Here is a 27,495-nt window from a genome sequence, read left to right on the forward strand (position 1 = left end):
ATTGAAAGCATTTCCTTGCTAGACTGCATATAGTGTTCTTTGCCTTATCTTGGGCACTCCAGATGCTGGATTCATTTCCAGTGCAATTCTTGTGACTGATGTGGCATCAGTCATGGGGACGCTGTGAGAAAAGACTGAGACATACATTAATGTGAGACACCTCAGTGTACTGAACAAGGTCTGAGAACATCCACTGTTGAGAACTACTGCCTCATTTCTGGAACTGTTCCATTTCTGAAAGGGCTAATGAATAAAATAATTTTTCTGAAAGCCACCTTAAGGCTCTTACAATCCTTTGTAAAACATCACTAAGTTACGGTAAAGACAGATCACCTGTTCTAACAGCAATAGCTTGTGAACACTTCTATTTAGGGAAATGAGCATTATCATTGAGGTTTGTACACAGAAAGGTATGTACACAGGGAGAAAATGAAAGATTTGCAAGCTTAATACAGTAGCTGAAACAGCAGAACACCTAAGGAGGAATGGAGAGAGACAAGAGAGATGATACCTGGGCGAAGCAGGAGTCTAGTATGGGGAGACAATGGGAGAGATGCTTATGGGGAAAAGCTTCCTATCTGGGAACAGAATGGACTTCTTGTTCCTAAGAGGAAAAATAAAAACCAATGATTTACTCAAGAGGCTGCCAATGATGTTGGAGAGGAAATTCAGTTAGCCATTTTAAGGAGACCAGCTTCAGTCAAGTGAAGGCAATGGAGAACAGACTACCAGGAATTAAAAAGAACCAGAGAGCAGAGTGCTCACCCATCAGTTGTAAAGGCAAAGAAGCGAGAGAAGACAGGGCCTCGGCCAAATGAAATATCAATAAGGATTGAAGGGATGTGAGAAGCAACAGCAAGCGTGGCAAGAGATACATATCATAAGCCTGCATAACTGAGAATAACAAAGAGGAAGCAAGATGGGGATCAGGCCAGGGATAAGGAGGGAAATTAAAAAGGGAAATGAAATTTGTCATAGCAAGAGGTACGGTAAAAGTACCAGTGCTTACAGCAAGGTTTTGTATAATCCATGTCAATAAGCTGCAGTGGTGCTGATGGCCTCTGCATGAAGGCACTGGCACTTTTATCTAGTGGTTCTTCTGACTTCTCTCTACTCTCAGCATTGTGCAAGCATATATACATTTATATCTTTCCTGGCCCTGCCCTTCTCACATCCTCTTTTCACTAAGATCTCCTTGCTCTTCTTCTAACAAAACTGCTATGCCTGTTCAACTTCCAGTGCTGCAAGTCCTCCAGCAGTGAAGAATACACTGGTATCACAACAAGGTCTTACCAAATGTAAACGCTGTAGGTAAAGGGCCTGAAGGATCTTAAAGAATAGCCAAAAAATATTTCCACTTTTGCGTGAACTGGGGAATTCACTCCTCATTGAGCTGGCTGCTCCCAAGGAGACTGCATAGGATGAAGCAGTAAAGGCAATACAAAGGAGCAAATTAATTAACAACTGTCCCTTAAAGCAGCTGATTTAAGATCAAAATAGAATATTTCTGAAAAGCTGAAAATTCAGTCAATACTATTTCTTCTGTAGTCTTGCTATTCTGACAAAACGTGTTCCTCTAAATTGCCTGTGAAAAAAAGTCCTATGCTACATACCTAGCTACCTGCAGCCAGTAGCTGGAATACCTTCAGGATTTTCACAGCATCTAGCAGCCGGCTCTGGCAGGACAACAGCAAAGCACACACACACAAACCTCAGTGCCAGCCCAGGGCTAGCAGAGTCCCTGTTGGCATAGCCTTCTGTCAGTAATATTCAAAATGCAATTACTCTTCAAGAGGTGGCTGTATGAAAATAGTGCCCCATTTCACATGAAAATCTGTGCCCTTTGTGTCTCCAAGTCAGATTTGTTTCCTGAAAAAAGCTGTTTTACAGTGCCATCCACCCCACTGCAGAGTCATTACAGCAAGAGGAGAACTGGAGACTTTGCCATGCTTTTTCATTAACAATGGTAATCTAGACTCAGTCAGGCCAGTCCAAACTCAACTTTTCGCTATCACCGGGAGAGACAGAAAAGAGACTGATTTTCCACATCTTATTTCATGTGTGCCACAGCAGCCAGTCTTTGACTATAACAAATGAATAAGACAGAACGTACTTCCACACAGCAGCTCTCACTTTTAAAAGAACTTCAACTATTTTACATAGTTCAAGAACAGCAAAAAATGTGTAGAGATTAGAAGCAAATGGGCACATATACTACACAAAAAGTCTGCATGTTTTGATGAGAAGTGATGTGATGTATTTCCCAGAGGTACTAAGAAATAGCCTTTTATTTTTAGCGCACAAATGGTGCATTGGTAGAGCTTGTACAGAGTCCCTGTACTGATCTTAAATGATATTCTGTATCCATGAGTTAAAACACACTCATCATACCCCAGTTTACAATCTCTGTGTAATATCATTATGATGCTACGTATGTCAATAAATGCCCCAAGAGCCATACGTTAACATCACACTAGTGTAAATCCATTACAACTCATGTGATTTTGCATTGCTCTGGGGTCATGAGATCAGCATCTTTCAGTCATTTCTCCCCCCCCTCCCCTTTGACTGTAGCATAAGCTTTTGTAGCCATCCCTAGTTGTTTGAAAAGCAACAGATATAAAAGAAGACAAATTATTTCTACCTCCTCCTGGTAAACTGACAAGCTTTTGTTTAAAAGGCACAGGCTTTTACAGAAATATTCATATCCCTCACAGGTTTTGCTGCTACATTTCTTAACAGCTTACTTTTAAAGAAACAGAACTTTATATACAATGTTTGGATGAATTAACAAGCCCCTGTCAAAAAGATTTTATGTGGCTTCCTGATGAGAAAAGTTCAATAAATAAGAAGGAACCACTACTAAAAAGCAGAGAAATTTTCTTCAATCAGAGAAATCCGAGGGATTTTTTTTTTTAAGAGATGGAGGAGGAGGGGAACAATTTACTGGTATACCTAAAAAAATGGAACTGCTTTTCTACTATTGTTTACTATTTTCACATTCAACCGACAGTGAATTCTACAATTAAAGTTGCAATTGATGGAATCGCGTGTTCACAGCTCTCCTAATGCTATCTCCCAGGCTTTGTTCTGGTCATTAACAGCAAACCTAATTAGCTGCGGCCACTCCACCTGCCGAAGACCACCGCTTGGTCGTGCCTGCGCATCCAGCGATCCAGCAAAACGGGGTCCTGAGCGGGGACAGCCTAAGTATCAAGGTGAGACAGAGCTAACTGCTGGTGCCAGGGGCACACTGGCATGGAGGAAGACCACCCTCCCGCCATGCCATGCCATGCCATGCCATGCATGCCATGCCATGCCATGGCCTCCCCACAGCCACGGGGCACCAACTCTGCCCAGGCACACCACTCCCGCCTCCCTCTCTTCCAGCTTCTTTCGCGTTAAGCGAGCAAAGCACCGAGGCCCAAACGACTCCCGCGTGAGCCGGCACACGGATACGGATCTCCACTCAAGTTTACGGCAAGTAAATGGCTTTTTTTTACTCTTTTCTCCGTCGCTCACGGGAAAGGCAAAGCGGGCGCGGGCTCCACGGCGGGTCAGCGACGCCTTCCACCCGGCGCCTCCCGCCCGGCTGCGGGGCGCTCCCTCCCACCTCCTCCGCCCTTCAGGACCTCGCCACCCTTCCCCAACGGCCTTCAGGAAAATTACATCACCGGCCAGCATCTGTAACAGTATTTATGCCTCGTAGCGTTGCTATATTGTGTATGAAGGCGCTGCTTCCCTCGCCGAGGAGCTGCGGGGGCACTGCTGCCTGTCCCGGCCGGCGGGCTGGCCCCGCTCCTCACTCCCTGCCTGACACCGCCTAGCCACACGGCAGCCTCCTCCCTGGAGGCGGGAGGGGCCCCTGCTGAAGAAACACGAAAAAGTCCCCAAATTTTCAACTCGGGACCGCGAGAAGTTCACCGAGAGGCAGACGCCAGCGGGAGCTGCCGGGGCGCAGCCCTTCCCCTTCCACCTCGCAGCCTTTCACGTGGTAACAGAGAAACTTTGGTTTACAAGAAGCAGAAACTTTGATTGACACCCGCCAACCCTCTCCCGCCGCTGACATCCTGCTGCCTAACGCCCCTCTTCCCGCCTGCCCCGAACCCCGCGTCCCTCCGCGCCGCCCGCCCCTCACGACATGGCGGCCGCCCACACACACACACACGGAGCCGCCGGTAAGGGGCCCGGTGACCCTCCTCCGCCCCTGGCCCTTCCCCTGCACTCACCGCGGCGACGAAAGGACGGAGGCGAGGGGAGGAGTGGGGTGGCGGCCGGCCCACGGGTGTTTCCCCCCCGGCCCGCCGGGAAGGAGCTCCCGCCCCACGCACGGTCTCTCCTCCCAGGCAGGACGCGGCTCCTCCCCACGCAGGCATGGCCGAAGGCTTCTTCTCCTTCATGAACACCGCCTTCCCCTCCCCACACCGGTATGGCGGAAGGCCTCCTTCCCCGAGAGGTGCCGGGGGTCCCGCCTTGGCAGAGGAGCCTTCCCCCGGCCCTCAGGACCTCCCACCATTTTCCTCAACAGGATGCATCAAGTATCTTCTGTCAGTTCCCCCCAAGGAGGCTGTCAGGATATTATTTTCTGTTTTCTTCTTGCAAGAGTAAAATACTCACTTAAAAGTTCAAAAGCCCAAAGGAGCATGGTAAGGGTAAAGCAAAAGAAGTGGTGCTGATGTTGAGTGTGTTCATGCATAGTTTTGCCCTCCATATTGAAATTATATCCATTTGTCCTGGTTTTGGCTGGGATAGTTAATTTTCTTCTTAGTAGCTGGTACAGTGCTGTGTTTTGGATTTAGGGTGAGAATGATGTTGGTAACACTCTGATATTTAGTTGTTGCAAAGTAGTGCTTATCTTAAGGCAAGGATTTTTCAGTTTCCCATGCTCTGCAGCAAGCAGGTGTGCAAGAAGCTGGGAGGGAGCATAGCCAGGACAGCTGACCTCAACTAGCCAAAGGGCTATTCCATACCATGGAACATCATGCCAGTATATAAACAGGGGGAGTCAGCTGGGAGGGGCAGATTGCTGCTGGGGCATTGGTCAGCGGGTGGTGAGCAATTGCATTGTGCATCACTTTTTCTTGGGTGTTATTTCTTTTTTTCGTTATATTCCTTTTCATTACAATTATTCTTAGTATTTTATTTTACTTTAGTTATTAAACTGTTCTTATGTCAACCCATGACTTTTACTTTTTTGTTTCCCTCCTCCTCCCCACCCCACTAGGAGGGGGGAGGAGGAAGCGGCTGCATGTGCTTAGTGCTGCTGGGGTTAGACCACGACAATTAAAAACCACAAATAGCCAATGGAAGTTCCAGTTATGTTTCCACGTCACCAGCTTTCGCTTACATAGGCCACACTGATATTCTTGAAGCATGCATTGAACAGACAGGGGAGAGGTTTCGCAATTGCAGTTTTATTTACTCAGTTTCAGACTAGACAGTGCTAATACAGAAAGTACCATGTTTTACTGTAGTCAGTGTGCCCAACTCTGGAAACGGGTGTACGACATCAGGACAGCGCCTATACATCCCTGGCAGAAGTTTACAGAAAAATTTTATGCAGAGAAGATATGGTAAGTCTGCTACTTTGTCATTTGTTTATCTAAGCAGTCACACAGTGACACCAATTATTTCTTACACCCCTCGGTACATGAAGAGGGGAAAAAAAAAAAAACCCACTGTACAGAAGACAAGCCAAAGTTCAGTTTGACATCTTCCAGGTTGTCAATTTTAACTTGTCCCCCACAGACTAACTACAGGGGTTGCCAAGTACCATGAAGATAAGTACTTAAAAGAGCTTCCAGTTTCACAGGAGATTGTCAAAGCTGTAGAAAAAATGAGGCCAAGTCTGTTCATCTGGGGTTTAATAGACAGACAAAACCATGAAACAAATGTGCTAGGACTCACAGGAGACTTCCTGATTTCACTGGACATAAGACCAAGGCCTAGATAAGCAACAAGCCAGTCAAAACGGACATTTTAAAAACCTTGGAATTATCTAACTAAAATGAATTCTTTAAAATCTGTTGGTTATACCTAACCAGTTCACCTATGATGATTACTAGACATAGAAAGGAGGAGGCCGCTATGCTTTGAATGGGATCCTTTGCTGAATGTTGTCTTCAGGCCTGCATTGCCTTTTGGACTACTGCTTAAAAACATGGAAATAGTTTAAAAAAATATTACTTTTCTTTCTTTGTTAACTATATAAACAGAAAAAGGAACTCCATACCTTCAGACAGGTTGGGCTTTAAACCATTAAGAGAAGCAGCAGAGGAAAAAGTTTAGTCTTGGTTTAGAGTTTTGAGTCTACTTTGCATCTAACAAATCTTTGAAATTCTTGATAGTTGTGTATACAACATTTAAGAACAAAGGGCCTGATCCTGCAGCCCTTATTCCTCAGAAGGCAACAGATGCCAATACTCATCAAGATGGCCTTTTTCTTTTAAAAAGGTCAGTAAACAGCACATGAAACAAATTTGTGTGCAGCACTGCATGACAATTACAGAAAAATAATTTCTAAATCTGCAAAAACTTCAGCATGTACTCAAGCTATACATACAAAGCAAAGCAGTTACCAATGTCAGTGTGTCTTCAGACTGCAAATTATGTCTAATGGCTTACTGTTGATGCACAGCAAATTCATCTTTTCTTGATAAATAAAGAAACTGCTGATCAGCACACAGTGAGGAGAGGTATCTAAATCAAGGTGAATGGCCAAGCAAGTGCAGAGGTATTCTATGCAGAATTTGTTTTCTTTGCTTTAATAGCAGCTTCAATCTCTTCCATGATTGGCACCAGCCCTGCATAGTTATTAGTTTGAATAGCTTCTAGTTTCTTCTGATAGTCAGTTGGCAAGCCATTCTGTTTTGCACCCATGCAGATAACCTATAATCAAAAGGGGAAAAAAAAAAAAGCCTTCAATAATAGCGTTAGGAAGGACAGACCCGTCCAAACATTTACTTGTACGGGAAGAACCACTTAAGGTAACAAGATAATTAATCCCAAATAATGCTATTTGTACGTAAAGATAGCCAAAGGCTTCTGGAAGACCACTGAAGACCTTCATAGTGTCAACAAAATTACTCTGAAAAGGCTTGTAACTACCAAGGCATACCCCAAAGATACTGAAATGTTACTAACGTGCACAAGAGTACAATTAAGCTGTTATTCAGTTATTCCATTCTTTTTTCCAGCGAGGATGAGAACTACTTTTTATGCCTTTAGCCAGCCTAGTATCACATCTGAGTGATAAGCGGCGTATATTATTGAAGTTATTTGTAAAACTAAGCTGTTCAAATCCAAAGCACAACAGTGAGTACCTAGACAGGTTATAGGAGTAACAGAAACAGATACTTAGCTCAGTGAAAAAGCACAGATTCCTTAGAGTTTGTTACTGCAACTTTCCTTCTACATACAAAATAAACTTACATATTGATGCAAAAGAAAAGAAGTGACAGTGAGAGGAAAAGAGGACGCTGTACGAGCCAAGGCTTCAAAGAGACACCAGCAAGCTCCCATATGGAAATGAATAGATAAATACACAGATTTTAAAAGCTGACACTATTGTAAATATTCTTTCATGCATTCAACAGCCAGGAAATTCAAGGACAAGGTGTCTACAAAGGATGAACTTTGCCACAAAAAGTACACAACAGTAGATGGATGTAGATCGCTGTGTGCCGATGCAGTCACCTGTATTAAATTTTTAGCCCTCCTGCCTGGTTAACTTAAATAAAAAGCTGGGGGCAAGGGGGAAGAAGAGAACTAACAACTGACCCTGTGTATTGGGTCTGGCTGAGATAGAGTTAATTTTCCCCACAGCAGCCCTCATAGTGCTGTGCTCTGTATAGGTAGCTAGAAAGGTGTTGATAACACACCAGTGTTTTGGCTACTGCTGAGCAGTGCTCGCACAGCACCAAGGCTGTCTCTCCAACATTCCCCCCTCGCCAGTAGGCTGGGGGTGGGCGAGATCTTGGGAGGGGAGATAGCCAGGACAGCTGACCCAAACTGACCAAAGGGATATTCCATACCATAGGACATCTGCTCAGCAATAAAAGCTAGGAGAAGGAGGAGAAAGGGGGGGCATTTATTATTTATGTTTGGCTTCTGGAGCAACTGCTATGCATACTGAAGCCCTGCTTCCCGGGAAGTGGCCGGACATCGCCTGCTGATGGGAAGTAGAGAATAAAATCTTTTGGTTTTTTCTTTGCTTTCGCATGTGACCTTTGCTTTAGCTTTATTAAACTGCCCTTAGCTCGACCCACAAGCCTTTCATTATATTTTCTCTCCCCTGTGCAGTTGAGGAGGGGGAGTGATAGAGCAGCTTTGGTGGGCACCTGGCATCCACCACACCCTGACAACAGCAGGACGGAATGTTTAGCTAGATAAAGTTGCCAATATTGGAGGTCTGCTCTTACAGCATACCAGTGAGAGCTGACACACAGCAGCAGCCTATGTATTAACCCCCTGAAAAGCCCTAGAGATCTGTCTTGACAGGAAGCAGGTTGGCAGGGAGGAGGTTTGTGAAGTAGCAGAGCCTGCTTTCTAAGCAAGCTTTCTCTTCAGAAGTCCTGCAGCAGCCAGCCTTAGCTATGCTCCTGGAAGCTGATTCATAGGAGCGAGTTCCTCAGTTAAGAGAAGGCGGCACACTTGGGATTTAACAAGCTCAAGCCCTGTTTCTTTGCTTTCGGTAGAAAAAGTCAACATGTTACAGTGATGTCTGTCTGCAATTGCTAATAGCTGCGCAATTCCAGACATGCAGTCATGCCACCCGAGGCTAGGCCCGCATCAGATCTCACAAGCTAAGCAGGTCAGGCCTGCTGCGTGACTGGATCATGTGTCTCTGTAGAGTCAGTGCGTTGCAGAACAGTGTTGAAACACTTCTGCCTCACCAGCCATCAAGTGGGAACCCTGCAGTGCTCTGCAATGTTGCTGGAAGTCCTGTGATGTACTACTGATGATGCAGCTGGTAAAAGAAGGCAGGTGGACTCCTGTATTAAATGATAGTAAGATACTTCATAAGACAATAAGGATAATCTGTGTCCTTGAGACTACAAGCCAGGTGCTGTATTCTCCCTACAGAAGCTTCCCTCTGTCCTTTTAGTGGAGCACGTTAATTTTTCAAACAGAGAACTGCTGCATATATGTAAACAACATCCTTCAGAAATCCTTATGTCAGTCATAACTAATTCACGAGTTAAATAGAGGCTTCATGTAAGGCATAACTAAGCCAAAAAATAAACCTGATTTAGTAGGCCTTTAAGAGCTAGCAATCTTCTGCGAGCATCATTACAGTAGTACATCGCACAAGGATTAAGTTATACCTTTACATTAGAGTTAGTCATGCCTTCCATCCACTGTAAATAAAGTACTTATTAAACCGGACAGAAGTACTGCATTACCTATTTCTGTTCATTCTCTCCAAAATTACAGTGATGTAACACCTACCTTTTTGTACTGAGGAGAAGGGGGACCACAGACATAGTCCTTCATCTGGTAGCTTCGACAGGTCAGTACCTTTCCTGCTTGGGTATGGACATTAACTTCTATTGGGACATAAATGCCATCTTCAACTCCCTCTTGCCTGTAAAGGACATATATTCCTTTCATGCCAAATAACTGATGCATCTTTCAAACAAACTGTGCAATTAAACATATGCATTTATTATAACAGAATTCAAGGCAGGACACTGGTCTGCGCTGTTAACAGACTTAAAGAAAAACAAATAAAGCAAAACATATTCCAGTCCTTTTTGTGCAAACTTGTTTCATATCCAAAAATAAGTTTCTAAAGAAGCAGCAGCGTTCACTTTCATCACTTCAGCTCAGTAAGAAAGATGACTATTGGTTAACTTGCAAAGTTAGAGAGAGAATACTCCTTGTGAATTAATTACCGTGCAAGTCTGGTAAACTACAAGAGAAACACAACCAAGATTATCAGAATTAATGAGCCAGGCACATATCATTCATTACCTTCCGCTCAGATAATGAAACAATTGCAAAGTTTTATCTTGCCCATTGAGTTACATTTGAATAAGGTGAAACTCGCACAACTCTTGCAATGCACATTCCAATTAATAATCCAAGACACCCTTTAATTTGCGCAAGATGTGTACAGCAACAATGAGCTAGATCAGGGCAAAAACCATTTTGTTATTTTTTTATTAGCAAAATCATGCTCTCTTAGGAAAACAAAACCAAACTCAAAAACAAGGCTACTTGTTGTCTTTAACCATTAGCATTTAGCCACCAATAAAAGCCTGAGGAAATAGTAAGAAGTAAACAAGAAGCTTAAGCAATACAAGACAGACTTTATAGCACAATTAACTTTAGATGTGCTTTAGATATGAGTGATAACATGGGTTTTAATGCTGCTCATCAAAATACCATTCGGCAACTTATCTTTCTTTCAAAGACTTACTACCATTTCAAGTTATTTAACATACCTGACATGGCCCATGTTAGGCCCATGGCCCATGAGTAACTAGGTTAAGTGCAAGTAGAGACTGGAAGCTAGCTAACTGCAGATTCAAGGCCAACAGACTGCAAAATAAGTCACATGGGTCTGTGAGAGCAAGAAAGACGTTACAGTTAAGCAGCGTCCGTTGCTAGGATATATAAGGAAAAGTCATGATTTAGTCTGTAACTTACGGATTTGTGAAGTACAGAGGACAAAAAAAAAAAATACCTGACCATGAGACAGCACCAAAATCCATTTGAAGCAAAAAAGTTCAGCCATCTAAGCAAAAGATTCCCCTCCCATATTTGTTTTCTATATATTACGTTGTTTTACTAGTATTTCAACGAACAACATGCAGCATCAATTACACATTCCCTCCTCTGCTTCTGGACAACAAAGCACAGACTTCTTTATCCAGATTGGGGGGGGAGGGGGTGAGGGGGGGCAAATAGTGAAAATTTTTTTTCTTGATACATGGAAATTCCAGGAAATAACTTGGCTGAGAACTTACAAATATATCTGCTTGTGCACAGCCAAAGAATCCCAAGATCTTCAGCAGGAACACATGCAAGCTCCTTCGAGTTGGTTAGGAGCAATCCTTAGAAGAACACTATTGACTATGGTTACAAAAGCCAAGAACACATCCTGTTTCCTTCCATTTCCAGTCCACCTTCATGACATCAATGAGGCAGCTGGGAAAAAGCAATCTTTAATGCTAGTGTCCATCCTGCAGTTTTTGGTGACAGTATAGCACTCAAGTCTCTAGCGTCTTAGCCAGCATTAAAGTTTATCCCCTGTCAAACAAATGCCAGGGATCTGCAATTCTATAGTATGTAAACAGCACTTCTAGAAGTTAAACTACAAAATGCTGTCCCCACAGGGGGAACAAAATGTTACTATCAAAGCAGATGCTGCCAGACAGCATCTTTACACTTCTGAAGTTTACGCTTCAGGAAAGCATGGTAAATCAGGAGATTTCAGTAAAGGTCAGCAGAAAGGGGACCAGGAGGTAAGTGCTAGTGTAAGCAACAGAGGGGGAACTGAGGAGATAATAAAGCAGGGATATGTGAAGCTCTTCCCAACCAGAAGCATACCAGCTAGGTGCCCTCCTGCTTGGGACTAACAGTCCCAAACAGGACTTGAGAGTGCTGAGAGCGCCCGTTCCCATGATGTGCTAACAGAACTTGGGCAACAGTTTCTGTGGCATTTCAGGTTCACTGTAGGCAATGAAAAGCAAGTTGGAACTTCAAGTTTCATGGCCAAGGTTATAAGGACATGTCTATACAGCACAGTGCAGCCATAACCAAAATTGCAATAGTACCAGAGGCAGAACTGTATTAATGTAATGCTTTCAATGGGTTTAATATGCCCAGCTTCCTTAGCCTCACTAGCCCAGATTTCTGCTGGAATTAATTGACAGTGATGAACTACTCTGAACAAACGATCCTTGTGTACCAGAAGCAACATGCTGTGCAGGCGCATCCCAAAAGCTGCAATAAACACATGACACCAGCCAAAGTTTTGGAGATTAAGTTCTAAGTCCTGCCTTAGACCCTGCAAGAAGTTATGCTACTCCTTGATTTGTTTACCCAGGTGGTCCTCCAGACTTCAGCCTGGGAACGACTTGCTCAGGTTGTCTTAAACTTATCTTAATTATCAGGCACAGGCGAAACATTCTCCACCATGCATTGTAATGGTGCGGGCAGCCTCTCCCATTCACAGGGAAAAACAAAACCACCCCAGCTCCCTGCTTGGATCTACCTCAAGTTCACAAAAGTTTGAATCCTTAGAAGAGAAGACGTGCAAAATAACCTCCTCAAAAGGTCCCTTTGCCTGTATTAAAGATCCCCTTCTCTTCTGCAAAGTCTTGTCCTCATCCCTTCCTTTTCCACTACAATTGGAGTCTACAGATGTATAGAGACAGAAATTGATGTCAGTCTCAAAGGAAACTCTCCCTAAAGCAATGGGAAAAGTGTCACAGGACAAATAGAGAGTTTAGAGTAATTTAAGGGACAGGACATTGCAAGGACAGGGATTTAAAAAAAAAAAAAAAAAAAAAAAAAGGAGCCTGACCAATATATCAGCTCCAAATCAATGTCCAGACCTTATTAAAATACCCCTAAGTAGCTTTAGCTTGAAAACAAAGCCATTTTAGTCACAAATGTGTTAGTCAATACATGTACTGTGAAGTGAAATTCACGTATTAAAATCCGAAGCATCTTCTTGATTCCAACACCAAAGCTTCTACGCAGCTCTTTACCAAAAGTTAACTACTACTTTTCAATTGCTCTCTAAAACAGTAGAAAACAGCAAAAGTTAAGTCACCTACTTATCCAGTGAACTTAAATTGCTAGCGTTCATTTTCCACACTATTCCCCATACTTCGTCTCCAGGGCTCTGCACAATGGTAGCTGTACCTCCATGCCAGACAGAACTTGTCCTGCCTTGATGATGGCCAAACTCGAGCTTAAAATCCTGCAAATGAAACCAATGCAGAGAATCAATTTCCACTGAAGATAAGGGCTGTTGGCTATTCTTGACATGAAAGGGGCAGCTAAAGGAGAGTCTACAAGTAGTCAGCTGGAGCCACAGAAGGAGGAACAGGATCTGATCCAGCTCCCATTTCATGAGGGGCTGAAGTCAGCCTTTTCCATCTCCCCATGAGAGACGGCAGCCTTGGGACAAAGGGAAGAGAGGTCTGGCAGGCAGCACTACTCATAAAAGTCTTGCTCTGCAGAGACCTGGATCAACATCCAAACCTCTCAGTAGTCTGGCCTAAACATTATCTAACAATTACTAGCAGTGAGAAGAAACTGAAGGTAGCCCATTTTCAAGAGTAGCGCACATACCCAATTCTGCAGTAAACACAGCAGTGCTGAAGAAGTGTCAGCCTGACTTTTGTCCAAGTTGGCAGTGACAGGATTGCTGATGTGCTTCCCGTTACACAATCTGAAGGGGGGCCCCTGGCTGAGGTGTACCATGAAGGAGGGAACTGACCACTGCCGCCTTCTCATTCCTCAAAAGACATGCCTACCTGGTGCCCATTCCTTTGCAGCTTTTGGTGCTGTTATAAGACTTAAACGCTACCATGCAGGGTCCAGGAAAATAGTAAGGGTAAAGAAGCTTACAAGATGGTGAGCTTTGGGTCTTGTCCTCATGCACTAATACAACTGCCCAATTACAAAATACCATCCTGTGTATTTTCCAGTGTTTTGTGCCATCTCATCACTCAACTAGAACATTCTTGGGTATTTTTAAGCCAAGGCATATGCCTCCTTGAGTGAGCTTATTCAGGTTTTTGCAAGCTGAAACATTCTTTTAGAAATCAAGTATCTCTTTTTCTTACAAGTAATATCAAATATTACTATATAGGCAAAAGAGAGTAACAGGTTCTTGCATTTTTCCAGTGTAATTTCCCATCTGGCTCGATACACTCAGTTTCCTCTCCTACTTGTTAGCCAATTTGTGGATCCTTCCCTAGCAGTAGAGAAGGGAAAGAAAAAAAAAAAAAAACCCAAACCCTTTAAGGAAGACTACCTGCTTAATCACAACAACAAAATCTGGCAAAGGCAAAAAGGATTAAAAACAACAACAAAAATAAAACCCAAACCTATACAACCCCACAGCTTTGCTTATTTCTCATGATCACCCTCTTTAAGCTATAAGATAACTTTGATTTGAAATATATGCGTGTACATATTAATACTCACTTTCTGAGACACAGTACCTTCTTGTAATAATATCCTAACAGATATGGGGAAAAGGTTGCAAAAGTTGAGCAGTTGGAGGCTTACCCACAGAAGAATAGCACTGATCAGAACACTAATTTTTTTTTTTGTGTAAGTGATAATCAGCAGCCTTGCAAAGCCATACTGTTTACTCCATCAACAGTGTCATCTTCCTTCCCCATAAAATGTCCCCCATTAAACTAATTTCACTAGAAAAAAGTTTACTTAGACACACTAGTCATCAACCATTTGACAAGCTGCTGCAAAATGGCTTTGCAATGTTTGGGTCACTGGATTACTGTGTGAGGAGGACTCTGGACTAGACCCTGCAGACAGACAGTCAAGCCCGAGTAATTTGTACGCAAGTAAATAGTCCAGTCAAGTTGCAGACTGAAGTTATAGATGTGGACAAGTGCTTGCAGGGCAGCCCCAAGGAAATACTCCCGTAGCACCAAGTACGCTCACAGCAGCCTAGTTTAAAAGAAAAAAAAAAAAAAGGCGCACTAATTTTTATTTTATACCGCCAGTTATATTTTCTTGGACCTGACCTGCACTGAATACCTGCAAGGAGATGTGTAAGAGAGTCAGATACCACCCAAGAAGGGCAACAGAGACCCTACTGAAATAGCGTGGTTAGCTCCAGTTCTGGAAGCAGGAAACCCTATGTTACGCCACGTGGGCAACTGCAGCAGGCACTGCAGGGAAGAGGGAACAAACACATCAGATACTTTCTTGGGCCAAGAGCTCAGTCTTTGGCCCTTCTTCTAAGTACCAGTGTAATACCCTTTCTGTGCTTGTTACACATGCCATTTCTTACAGCTTTTGGCTGAAGATTAACAAAGCTTTAAAAAGTAAAAACAGAAGGAACTGAATTTAATACTTTAGTTTATCATCCAAAGTACTCTGTTTACAGGCTATTTTTACTTTTTTAAAGCCAACGTGATACTACCATAGAGCAATTAACAGAAATCAGCTCCAACCTTTGTGCCCTTCCTTACTCCCAAGCATCAGTGATTCTTCCAGCTTGAAGCAAGAGAGTGAAGCCACCCGGTGTTAGCAGGGAGCACAGCAATCGGTCAAAGGCCGGCTAGAAAAGCTCGCGCCTGACTGACACCTCTTGAACAGCTAACCTGCGGCGTGGCAAGAGACGTTTACTGTGTAACCTGAAAATCTGCCTGAAACCCAGACGGAAAGCTGAAGCAGAGGGCTTTCTTTTATTCAAAGATAAGTGCACGATACTACTGCTTTCCTCCTCACCTCCAAGGTCTGATTCTGCAAGGTGCTGGGCTCTCGGCACGTTCAGCTCCTCAGAGGTATCCGTAAGCACCTCACACTTTACAGGAGCAGGCCTCAGTGGCCAGCTTGATAGTCCCAAGAGACACCAAGTATCTGACTATAGGGAATTTATTACTGACAAGTTTTTGGAACTTCTTGGAACTTCTTCATACACCCTAACATAGATAATTTCCTGCCAGTTACCCAAGAGACCTTCAAGTCATCCTTAAGTGGTATCAATCGATGCTCTGCTCCTCCAAGGATCCTTCCAGTTGTACAGATCTGTACGTCAACAGCTTAATGACCACAAGCTCATATTTCCAAGTCTACATTAAAGCCAAGTTGATACACTAACATTTAATAACCCTGGGCAGGGGGGAGAACTGCCAGGGCATCGGAAGGCGTCAACTGCCGTTGCGCAGTACCGGGTGAAAGCTTGCATCCCGCCTGACACACAGCACGGGGAGGGCTCCTCGCTTGTAACCAGCATAGCAGAGGGGGAGGAGGAATTTTGATTTTTTTAACGAAGCCTCATCCTTTTAAAACTCCCAGAAACTTGTCCCATAAACCCAACTGAGCACCTGCTACTCACATTTTCAGGTTCATAGCTTTTGTTACTCTTTACGCACGGGGTCTTGGCTGGCAGCCTTACAGACTTGGTGAAGCCCAGTAAGATAAAGCCCACAGAGGTGGGACTAAGGCAAACACTTCTTTGGCTGACGGCAGCCCAGACAAGCAGGCGCCGGGTGCCAGCAGCCCGAAGCGTCACGGCGCACGCTGTGACGTGAAGGGTGATGCGACCCTTCCCCCCCGCCCAAACCGTGCTACGGCCGCCCCCGTCACCGGTAGGAGGGATCGGCCGGCCTGCAGCACCGGACTCCAGGCAGCAGAGTCAGGCCCCACCGGGGCAAGCGGACTTCCACAGGCCCCCGCTTCCCACCCGCGGCACCGCCACGCCACGCCGCCCCCCTCCCCGCACGCACCTGCAGGCGTGCCACGGCGCAGAGCGCCGCCGAGGGGTTGCTCAGCAGCAGCCGCTCCCGCAGCAGGTTGCTGCCGTACGCGTAGTACAGGAAGCAGCCGCCCCCCGGCTCCGAGCCGCCGCCGCCGCCGCCCAGCTCCATCGGCCCGGCCCCGGCCCTGCCGCCGCGCCGCCGCTTTAACGCCCCCCCCCCCCGCCGGCGCCTGTCTGGGCGGGGCCGCCGCGCGGAGCCGCTCGCCATTGGCCGGTCGCCTGCGCGCCGCGTCCCCCTTCGCTACTTCCGCCGCCACGCGGGAGCCGGTGTGTAGCGGTGCTGTGGTGTCGGAGGACGCCGGTGGCGTACGTCACGCGGGCTCCTCGCGGGGGAGTGACGTAGAGCAGGGGGTTATTCCTCTCGTCCATCGGTTCGGGAGGAGGGAAGCACGCTGGCCCGGGTCCCTGCGGCCTCGGCACCGCATGGCGCGCCAGCAAGCGTTTTCACGGCTGCGTTAGCCGTGGCAGGGAGCGATGCACGTTTCAGCGCGTCAGCCGCTTCCTGTGGGGAGGGACACGCCGTCAGCCAGCACGGCCTGCGGGCCCTCGTGCGGAAGCGAGGAGGATTACGGTCCCATTGCTGAATTCAAGCCAATGCATTGTGAGCTTGTGAGCATCCTGGCCGCCTCCGAGGGAAACGTAAACAGTGACGCATTGTAAATACATTCCGTGAGAAGTAAAATAGTGCAGCTTTTCCCAGCTGGGAGCGCTCAGAGCAGAGTGAGCTGGGAATATACAAGAGTAAAAAGGCGAGAAGGGGCTGGCATGCGGGCAGGCAGAACTGCAGACCCGTGCACAGAGGCAGTTCCTCTCTTTCCCTGACATAAGCAATGCTCGAATGAGGCAGGAGGAGGCCTTATCACTAGCTATGCCTAAGCATGAGCCGTTGAAGCAATATATATGTATATATAGCGTATAATACAGCAAAACAGCCATGGAAGGCTGGAATTAACAACAGCGTAACAATTAATGGTGAGGCACCATTCATTAATGCTGTTAAAGTACCCCTCGGCCCACGTCAGATTCCTGCGTAGATGCAGCTCGTGCAGGATTCGGCACAGGATCCCTGGCAGCGCAGAGCCCGGCCTCTCTGGGCAGATCCTTGCCCTCACAATACGGAGGGGAAAAGCAGCAAGCGGGTGAGCTGAAGCAGCTCCTTCCTTTAAAGACGTGTGCAGCGCTCCATTTGAATCCCTGCTTTAGTTTTCCCAATACAGGCGTGGGCAAAGTCAGATTCATCATAAAACGCATAGAGCGATAAATGCGGTTCTGATCCTTCCCGACTAGCCGTTTTCCATTTTTAGGGATTTTTCTCTTCTGTAGGAATAAATATTTCAGGGTGAGAGGGAACAATTGTGTTCACTTGTTACGCAGGTCATAGGATTATATAGCAAGACTTCCTCACTCTTGCTCCTTACAGCAACTAGTAGCTGAACATATCTTTTGAAAGTCTGCTTCTGGTATATGCTTTTAGTCCCCTTTCCCTAAGGAAATGCAAACTCCACGAGGAGAAGTGTGTCTCTCTCCGCTTCCAGCAGCTTCTGGACCGTTGGCTAATTTCAACCAGGCAGCAAGAGGTTTCAAAGATAAATTCGGTTTCTGCTGGTCTCAAGAAAAGAGGGCAGAGATGGCTGTGAGGCAGCGGGGATCCCACGGGAGAGGCTTCCGGAGGGCCCCCTAAAGCCCCAGGGACCGAGCTTGCCGGAGGGCAGGTTTTCCAGGCGCTGGTGCGTGCTGCGCTACCCGTTTGGGTTTGCTGCGAGCTGTGCCTTGTGAGCCGAGGAGGACATTCCTTTCTAAACAGAAAAATCTTACATAGGAATTGTAATGAAGCATGTAGCAATTGTTACTTTTTAATCTCAAAACGACCTTCTAAAAAAAAAAAACCCAACCAGCCTTTCATAACACTTGTTAAATTATTGAAACTTTTGACATTCTGCACAAAAAATACCATTTTTTCTCAACACTCAGAGTTTCAACAACAATTGTGATGGTTTATCATTCAAAAAGCATGTATATTTTGAACAAGGAGAAACAGTTTTCTTCTAAAACTTGTGTCCTTTTTCATGCTATTCAGATCAAGACTTAAATGTTACAAAGTCAGATGATTGACAAATGAGGAGAAGGAGTCCCTGATCTCATGGCTGGGTTTGTGCACGTGAAAGCCTTTGTTAGCAAAGGCAGTTAGCAAAATTACAGTCAAATTTATGGAAGGAGAGTCAGTTTAAAACTCTGCCACTTGCAATTCTAGGTATTTAATCCGTCAAAAAGACATTTTCAAATTAAAATCTGTTGAGGTTTCCATTTTTTATAGTCAGTACTGAATACCAAGCCGATTCTATGACCAAGGAGCAGTAGCCAGTATTTCCAGGAGCGTGGTTTTGGTGTGCATGGTGTAAGTTGGTCTTGCTTATTCTAGATACAGCATGATGCTAATTCAAATGCTGTTGGGGTAAAACCTAGATTTATGGTGTTTAGATTAATTTTTAATTGAACTGAGTCAATCAGTTTGCACTTCTGAAGCCCATTTCTTCACCAGCACGGCCCACGGCAATTTAGAAACAGCACATTGAGCCTCTCAACTATTCATGAGGCTGATAGACGTGAGAGTTGAATTGGAAGGGCCGACACTGCCGGTGTGGGTCAGTGTCACAGCAAGCTTTGGCTTTAAACTGTCTGGAAAATATAAACCTCTGTTCCCAACAGCTTTTATTAAGCCCTTTTTTATTAAAGCCTGTATTAAAACTATAATTGATAGAGCACCCAAATGTGCACTGTGTGCTCTGAGCCAGTGGGCAGTGGGATGGCCAATATCTACTGCAGAGCACTAACCAGCTCATAGAAAGTCTGTAGAGTCATAGAAAGTCTCCTGAGTCTACTGAGCACACAAAGCATACTTTAAAGAGGGAACATTAACTCTGAAACCTACTGTCAGAAACAAAAAAGGTTTTCACTGCTAAAAAGACGCAAAGGCCAGTGTTCATGCTCATTAGGAATCAGCCTCTGAATTGTCTGTAGCTTCTCACCATAGCACCGTGAGGTGGCACAGCTTAGATTGCTCTTTGTTTTCATACTGTCAGGCCTGAGATGGAAGAAAAATACTTCTGCCAGAAAGGGGACAGAAAGCCCCGGGCAGGTCTGCTGCGGCACGCTGCAGGTATGACCCTTGGAGGGGCCCCAGCCTGGGTCTCCCTGGTGCCATCAGCACAGTGTGGCCAGTCTGATGGCGAAGCAGCACGGGAGAGAAGTGAGTTTGGTCTGGAGGGAAAGCTTTGCAAGTTTTTCTGCTGATGTACATCCAAATCATGGCCAAATGGCTGTATGTGCATAGGAGAATGCTTGGGCACTATGGGCAGACCTTGCTTTGAAACCAAGTTCCCAATTGAAAAAAGAGGGAGGAGGATGGGAGGACCTTTCCTGCAGCAATTTGAGTAGAAAGCCACAGGGCTTTCCTGGTGCTACTAGATTTCACACTTCTGCTGGTTCCTGACCTTTTCAGATGAAAATTAACCTTCCTGAAGAGGAGAGTGTTAAATGAAACCCTGGCGTTTTTTTAAGTTAAATCAGTTGTGGAGTCGAAAGCTATCTCCAGAGCAGCTGAAGTGAGACCAGTGTTAACCTGTTTGAAGCCCCCAACGATTTGGAGGCATTGTTTCCCCTTGGATGTAACTACAAAAACTGCACAGAGTAAGCAGTCAGGAGTACACCTCCTGTTTGGGAGCTTCCCAAACGTGGGGGAAAGCTCTGGATATCCACAGCTATTTGTGCATTGGCCGTGGAGGAAATCAACAGGGTTATTTATGCACAGAAAGCAGGAATTTGTTTCCATCAGGTTTTTATCCCTAGGTGCAATATATTCCTGAGCATATCCTACTTAGGTTTTTAGGGGACAAAAAAGGAAATTAGGAAAAAATAAGGAATCGGGAAAAAATAAGATGTAGTGGGATAAGTTAAACCTGCTGAAATGTCTGCCAGTCACTCAGTGTGCCTCCCCATCACTCCCTCTCTGCCCTGTGGTTGTCACAGCATGAGCTTTAATTGATATTGAAGAGAAAAAAAGAGAACCTGAAGGAATAATGAGGGCAACTGATGCAAATGAACCGCGTGTGCAGTCCTCCCCACAGCTTTTCTCTCCTCCCCGAGGAGCCCTAGTAGGATGTGCTCTGCAATTAGTATTTCACTGAATCATTGAAATAATACCTTTTTTGCTGCAAGGTGGTTACAGCTGGTGGTAGCTTCTTAACACAGTGTGCAAGGTCCGGGGGTCTGCAGAGATTTCATATTCATGCAAATGAATGCAAATTATTTTACAAGGTATCATGATGTTGCTGTGCTTGTTCCTTCCCTACAAAACGGGGACCACAATGTCCAGCAGAAACTCAGCCTCCTTCCCTGCCCTGCCTAACAGAATAGCCACCAACCCACGAGGCTCGTAACCCCGCTGACCAGGAGGAATATCTGTCGTTCATTTTGCAATTCTCTTTCTACATGTTTCCGCAAATAGTATGTGCCATCATTTAGGCGAGATGAACTATTAAAGTGGCTGTGTCTGTGCATGTATCCACCTGCCTTTTTTTTGGCTCTGGCCAATGCCAAAGTGAGTTTTGGGCCCTTCCTGAGGCAGCCCCGAGCTCTCCCTGGCTGCTGCGCGCTCAGTGTGGTCCTGAGATGTCACTGCATGGTCTGTGCCATTCGGGGTGGAGGAAAGGGCAAAGGGAAAGGACAGCCATGTGAATCCCCCCTCCAGATCAGATATTGGAAGGAGGAGGGTGTGTATCTATGTCTTGCTTTTAGGGTGTGTATCTATGTCTTGCTTTTGCTTGTACCTCCTGGAGCCCAGGTCTGTACAGACAGACTGTGACGAGCTTCTTGCTGCCTGAGCTCCTTCTGACTCTTGGAGGGACAAAACGTATGGGATCTATTTAAAAAAAAAAAAAAAAGCTAAAAATTTGATGTGCATGAAATCTGGACACGTGAAAAGTGGGAGAGAGCTTTTGCAAACAGACCCCAGTGCACGCAGTCCCAGCATGCAGCTGGCTTTGGTCACTTTGGCTTGTGAGGGCATCTGCTCAGCTGACAGACCTACAGGTACTTGCAGGTGTGACTTCAGCAACTGGTTTGAAACTCTTGCCAAATATTACATCAGTTTTCAAAGGAAGAATGCTGGCTTGTACTGCACAGGCTGTACCTGGGCCCCAATTTTTTATCTTGTATATGAACATACAGTGGGAACAACTTAATCTTGAATTTCTGCTCATCTTTGTGTAAGTACATTCAAAATCTGGCTTCTTTCCTATGATCTAGTGTTTTACTTCCCTCATTGTAAAGCTCTTCTGAACGATAGCAGCTCTCTAGTGATACAAAGCGAACAGTTACAGGAGATTTTATCAAAATAGTTTCCCTCATTACTGAAATCTCTTAGTTTGCTGTGTCAAGAGGATTTTGTCAGTGTGACATTTCTGTGGCCTGTTGTCTCAGGGTGCATTAGCATCTCCCACCGCAGAAGCGATTGCTCCTTTCAGAGGACCAGTTTGCGTTGCCATCCGCCTCTGGCAGGGACTTCTGTCTCACCAAACACCAAGCAGGTTGTCTCTCGAGGCTGTCGAGTACTTGAGAATTTTTTTTTCCCATGAAAGTTATGACTATTGAATGTAGACTGGCAGATGAAAGGGCTGTATCCTGCTGTCTTTAAGCAGCTCTGCTATTTCGTGTCCATTTTACAATTTATTTCTGATTTTTTATTATATTTAATATTTATTATTGTTTACAGTTTAATGTTAATTTGCTTTCTTCCCATCCTTTCACCGTCTGTAGGCTGGGAGCACTCTTGTTTTCTTCCTCCTTGTGTTCTCTTTCAGCACAGGAAAACTATCAAATAAATTCAGTTCCGGATGGTATTTTCCAGTCCTGTATTAACCCTATGGCTTTACATGTGAACCCTGCAGTGTATTTCACATGAAGTAGGTTAGTACTTCTTCTTTTGCACTGCCGAGTCTGTAACCATTTCTGTGCTGCTAACCTTCAGCCTGCAGAAGACATTGCATAGCTCCAGCCACCGTGCAGGAACGTGCCTCGTAGCCACGTGCTTTCCCAGAAGCAGCACCGTTGCCCTTCTTGAGCTCTGAAGGCAGCTATGGCCTGGGAGGTGTTGGGATGGAGAAGGCAATAGCATTTCCCTGTTTGCATAAGCAGTGCTAGAACTGTTGCAGAAGCATGTGACACGGATGCCAAAACAGGCCCTGGTTGTACCGCTCCTCCTAGTTCTGCACAGACCTCGCAAAACACGGTACAAATCCCCACTGAGTGACTCTGGGCAGAAATGTTGTAGCAATTACCGGTAAATTTAATTCAGTCCTTCCACTAGGCTGGTGGCCTGTGTGGATGTTTTTGTTGTGGAATAAAAGTGACACTTTTTTTCACTTGTTTTAAACTCGTTTCAGCATGACATAAGCTAAACCAGAAAAATCCCTGTGTGTCAGAAAAAGAGGTCGACCCTCAGCATTGCACCGGTGTGACAACAGCAGTTTGAGCTCGCTCTGTGGCTTACCACTGCTCTGCTCTTCTGTGTAAGCAGATCTTTGAACCAGTGACAAGACCTGGTCCAGCTCAGCTGCACAGTACTTGACTGTGGTTAGGGGGTTGGCAGTGTTTTCCTCACTCCGGCCATATGATGCAAAACTGGGAGGGGAAGAGAGCAGGCTAAGGGCAAGCTCTGTATCTCCGGAGAAGACAGGGCAAGAATATTAGTGCTCGTCTGCCATCTACAGGCACATCTCAAGGAGAAACAAGATAGAGTAAATCCTTTGTTCCTCAAAGCTGTTTTTCTTTCCATCTTGCACTCCTACGTTGTTGTCTTTGAATGACTGTATTCTTAGCACTTGTTCCCAGTGATGGAGTGCTCTGCCTGCCACCTCTCTCCCCTCATTTACCTCTTTCTTCCACAGCCCCTGCCATTGCATCAGGGATGCAACCCTTGGAGCAGGACAGGAGAAAAAACTTGCCAGTGGGAAGGGTGCTGGCACTTCTTTGCTTTCCTCACCAGATGAACCTTCCAGGATACATCAGAGTTGCATCGTGTACTATCACATTTTTGTTACCTTGAGCGTCTCTTGGGTAAAAAAGCCGGAGAAGCCATCCTCAGGCTGCACCTGCGGATCCCACTCTTCATTAAAATTGATTGCAGTGCTTACATAAAGTCACCTTTTCTTCGGTTGCTGCCTGTGCTGGTGCAATGCCAAGCAGGTGGATATCCCTCTCTGAGTGCAGTTATGGTGCTTGGGAAGGTGAGCCTGGCACACAGGAAAGCCAGCTCCGGTGGCTTTTGCTTTGTGGCAGTTGCTGTATAATTGCTTCATCTTCGCTCTCGTAATTTCTTTGCAGAACAGCAGCTATGGAGAGCTGGATTTTGTTTCATGCAGCCCCAGCCTTTGTAGCCTGTTTTCCTAAGGTAGCGCAGCTTGTGCTCTCACATCGTGCACCTACGCCACTGTGTGCGCATCCTTCACTGCCCATCCTAGTGACTGCTGAACATGTTGGGCAACACCTACCAAGCCTGCAGAGAGATACCGATCTCTGTGACTGTATGTTCCTGTGGGCAAAAAATAAGTCTCAAATGGGGAAAGGCAGAAGTTTGAGTACAGCTGCTTTTAGACAACAAAGACCCTGCCCAGGAGAGAGACAGTGTCCCAGCTGCAAAAAAACTTCCAGTAGGAGTTTACATTTGTCAGGAGTAAGGGGACAGACAACCCCTCAGTCTCTGATCTCTAATGAAGCACTGGCGCTCCAGCCGTACAAAAATCACTCAGTGGCAAGATCTGAATTCAATGAAAACAGGCTGTCTCAGGTTCAGTGCTTTGTGTGGGCTTGTTTTTCTGTTCACCTCTCAGAAAGAGCCCTTCTGCACCAAAAATTCAGCTTGCCAGACAAGTCAGTGATGTGAGGAGCACCCCTGGCAGAAGTTCTGCCTCAGAGCACATCTATTATTCACAGGGTTTGCGGAGTGCAGGGAGTTACAGAAGTCGTGTCCTGCCAAGGCACAGAATGCCTCAGAGACAAACAGAAGGACAATAACAACATTTTCTTCCAAGGCACATGTGGCCCTAAGCAGCTCTAGGGATGTACATTTGGTAGCTGAATGGAAACAGGCTTATTTTATCTCTGCCCACATAGGAAGCCCTGATTTTATTTTTTTTAAGCAGTCAGGAAAAAAATAATACATGTTTTCAGCAAGCTAGGACAGGTCCTCATTCCTTCCTTCCCACTCGCAGGAGCATAATGAGTGGGTAGGGAGGCTCGTGCAGTGGGTGTGCTGCAACGACAGATTGTGAACTGGTGCTACTTGCATGATGAGGGGCATTGAAAAATAGTGAGTTACAGGAATAATTGCAGCCAGCGGTTGTCACCGATCTAATTGATCAGGACTGCTTTATACAAAGTGCTTCTCCATCATTTCCACTGTAACGAGCATTCAAAAAAAAAAAGTAATAACAAATCAGTTCGAGGGGGATGTGACCGCCAGGTGCCACTCTCGCTCCACGGGGAATACTGGGCAGCTGTAAGGCTGGGCATAGTTTGCAAGAAAAGCCAAAACAGACATCACTCATTTTGTCCATCTCTGGATTTTTCTACAGGCTATAGCTGGGACAGCAGCCTCTCCCCACTCTCCAGTAAGGGGGATGCTGGAAAACCACCGATGCTGGAAAACCATGGGTACCGCTCACCCTGGTCTAAGTTGCAGTTTGCCGGCAGCATTTTCGCGCAGGGAGGTATACAGACAGAAAGCTACTGGTTGGGAAGGCTGTGGCCTCTTTCGCCATCTCCTCATTCTGCCATACATGGGACAAGTTGGTTCTTCCTCCAGCCCACGTCCCCTCTGGGAGGGATGAACACCCTGTGGTGTTATTTAGCACTGAACAGAGATTTTGTAGTTGCTTTAAGCGCAATAGTTACCCCTTCAGTTTTGGCCATGGAATTTAAGCCTAAGGTTTCCACAATGTAGCCTCCCTGGTTTTGCTCATCTTCTGGGCACAGTTTTCTGTGTCCTAGGGAACAGGGTCCTGGCATTTCCTGGCCCTCATGTTCACTTGTGAATGAAATCAGTCCCTTCTGGAGCCACAGCCACTGCCAGACTCTCTGGGACCCCAAGTACACTTTGGTTTTCAGGGAGAGAAGCAGGCTTTCCTACCTGCTTGCCACCATGAGAGTTGCCCTGAAGGCTGACTGATGTTACCAGTAGCCCCAGGGGACGGCTCATGATGGGGTGCCTTAACCACTCTCATTTTTCAAGATGAAGGGGGTGGGAAGGCACAATTTGCACTTCCACTCTTGGTTTTCTGATCTTGGTGATCAGGGCTGATGTTTGAGTGCAGCGGTGTTTGGGAAGCAAAGGGTTTCTATACCTCTTAGGTTCAGGTGGGCACCGTGTGTACTTCTCACATGACCCTAAATCACATCAATGAGCTCAATTTTTCCTCTGCTTCTGCTTGCCTTGCTCTACCATTCCACAACCCTCCATTCTGTCCTGCCCTTAAATGACTTGTCAGACTTGGTTTTTGATGTAGCCTGTAACATTTTGCTTAAGTTCTCTAATCAGATCTCTTTCCATTTGAGTTCCCCATGGACTAAACAAACCTGGCATTGCCAGCTTCTGCTTCAGTTGAAGGCCTTTCTTGCCTACTGGTTTATCCTTTATGCTGTTTACCTTTTCTTTTCCTAGATCATGAATAAAGATGTTAAATACAAGGTCACTGGGGGCTGCTGATTTCCAAACCCTGGCGCTAGTGATGTTTCAAGACCAATTCCATTATGTGATTATGTTTCACTTACTGGGTTTTCTGAGGGCAATCATTTGTCACAGAACAGCAGGCTCCAGCTTCCTGTAACCCTCTTAAATCAATCCCATCATATCGCAGAAGCCTTATTTTAATATCTTCCGTTGTAATTGTTTAATTGTTTGCTTGAAGAGGCCTTCCCGGTGTATTTAGTAGCAATCAGGTTTTTCAACAGATTACAATTTTAAAACACAAGAGCTAAAAAAAAAAAAAACCAACAAAGAAACCCCCAAACAAACCCCCAAACAAATGGAAAAATGATGAACTGAAAAATGTGTTGAAAAATGTCAGCCTCACATTGATGCTGGCCAGCTCTTTGGGGTTCTTCAAGTGGTGAGTGAGGTACCTCATATAGGGCTGACAGGGATTTACAACGTTGGACAGGGTGGAGAGTAGGGAATGCAACACCCTTATTTGAATGTGGCTAACCCCATGGAGACTTTTGCAAGTGTATTTTCATGTTCCTGTTCTGATGTGCTCCCTGGAGGAAAGTGGATCAGCTGATCTGCAGAACCAAATTTAATCTGCTGTCTTACGTTTTACATGCGTGTCCCGCAGAACCTAGGCTTCTGTTACGACAGGGTGATGTGTTTGTTAAGCTCAAAGTGGTATTTCCTGGGAAAAAAGCAGCATAGTCTCAAGAAATCCAAGTCGCTGGCTTGGGATCCTGCTTCACATCTGATGTGAAGGATTCATTTCAGCGCAGGGGAGAAGCAAGTATGTTGTGCCCTTGCAAACAATGTCCAACTGCAGCTGTTTGTGCAAGGATGAGAAGTTGCTGCTGTTTCTAAAACAGCTGTATTTTGTTGGGTTTGGAGGCAGCTGTTATCTGCATATCTGTGCCAGTGATAAGGACTTTATCCTGGCTCTGGCAGGTTTTGGTTAGCTAGAACATTTCACTCTTCAGTGAACACTTTCTTTTTTCATATCTAGTGTCAAAATCCTTCCACAGGCCAGCCTATTGGTGTGGCGTGTTTCAGTATAGAGAACAGTGATCTATAGATTTGTCTGCACCTGCAGATGGCCCTACCTGTTCTGCAGAACAAGTTCTTCCTGCAGTGATAAGCACATCAGGGAGTTTAAAATGTAAAGCTATTGCTAGAATAATCACAACAGCTGATCAAAATTTGCACCTTGTTTTCTCCATTTCCCTCCTTTGTTGATAGAAGTGTGCTTGTGCAAACG

General features: G+C 45.4%; 2 protein-coding genes across 4 annotated transcripts in view; both read right to left on the reverse strand.

Annotated features, from left to right (window-relative positions):
• Positions 1–4,274, reverse strand: part of NOD1 (nucleotide binding oligomerization domain containing 1) — a 28,287-nt gene extending 24,013 nt beyond the window's left edge. For all 3 annotated transcript variants that reach the window (XM_050892247.1, XM_050892246.1, XM_050892248.1), the window contains exon 1: positions 4,230–4,274. The gene's annotated coding sequence lies outside the window, so the exon portion shown is untranslated. The remainder of the gene's footprint in view (positions 1–4,229) is intronic.
• Positions 4,275–5,394: 1,120 nt separating this feature from the next.
• On the reverse strand, positions 5,395–16,589 carry GGCT (gamma-glutamylcyclotransferase). Its single transcript, XM_050890916.1, has 4 exons — positions 16,449–16,589; positions 12,792–12,937; positions 9,451–9,586; positions 5,395–6,888 (listed from the first exon to the last, which is right to left on the reverse strand). Exons 1-4 carry the CDS (start codon positions 16,587–16,589, stop codon positions 6,739–6,741), a joined length of 573 nt encoding a protein of 190 aa, XP_050746873.1. The 3' UTR covers positions 5,395–6,738.
• Between the last annotated feature and the right edge of the window lie 10,906 nt (positions 16,590–27,495).

The sequence above is a fragment of the Gymnogyps californianus genome, chromosome 2, assembly GCF_018139145.2.
Source record: "Gymnogyps californianus isolate 813 chromosome 2, ASM1813914v2, whole genome shotgun sequence".
NCBI classification, from domain to species: Eukaryota; Metazoa; Chordata; class Aves; order Accipitriformes; family Cathartidae; genus Gymnogyps; species Gymnogyps californianus.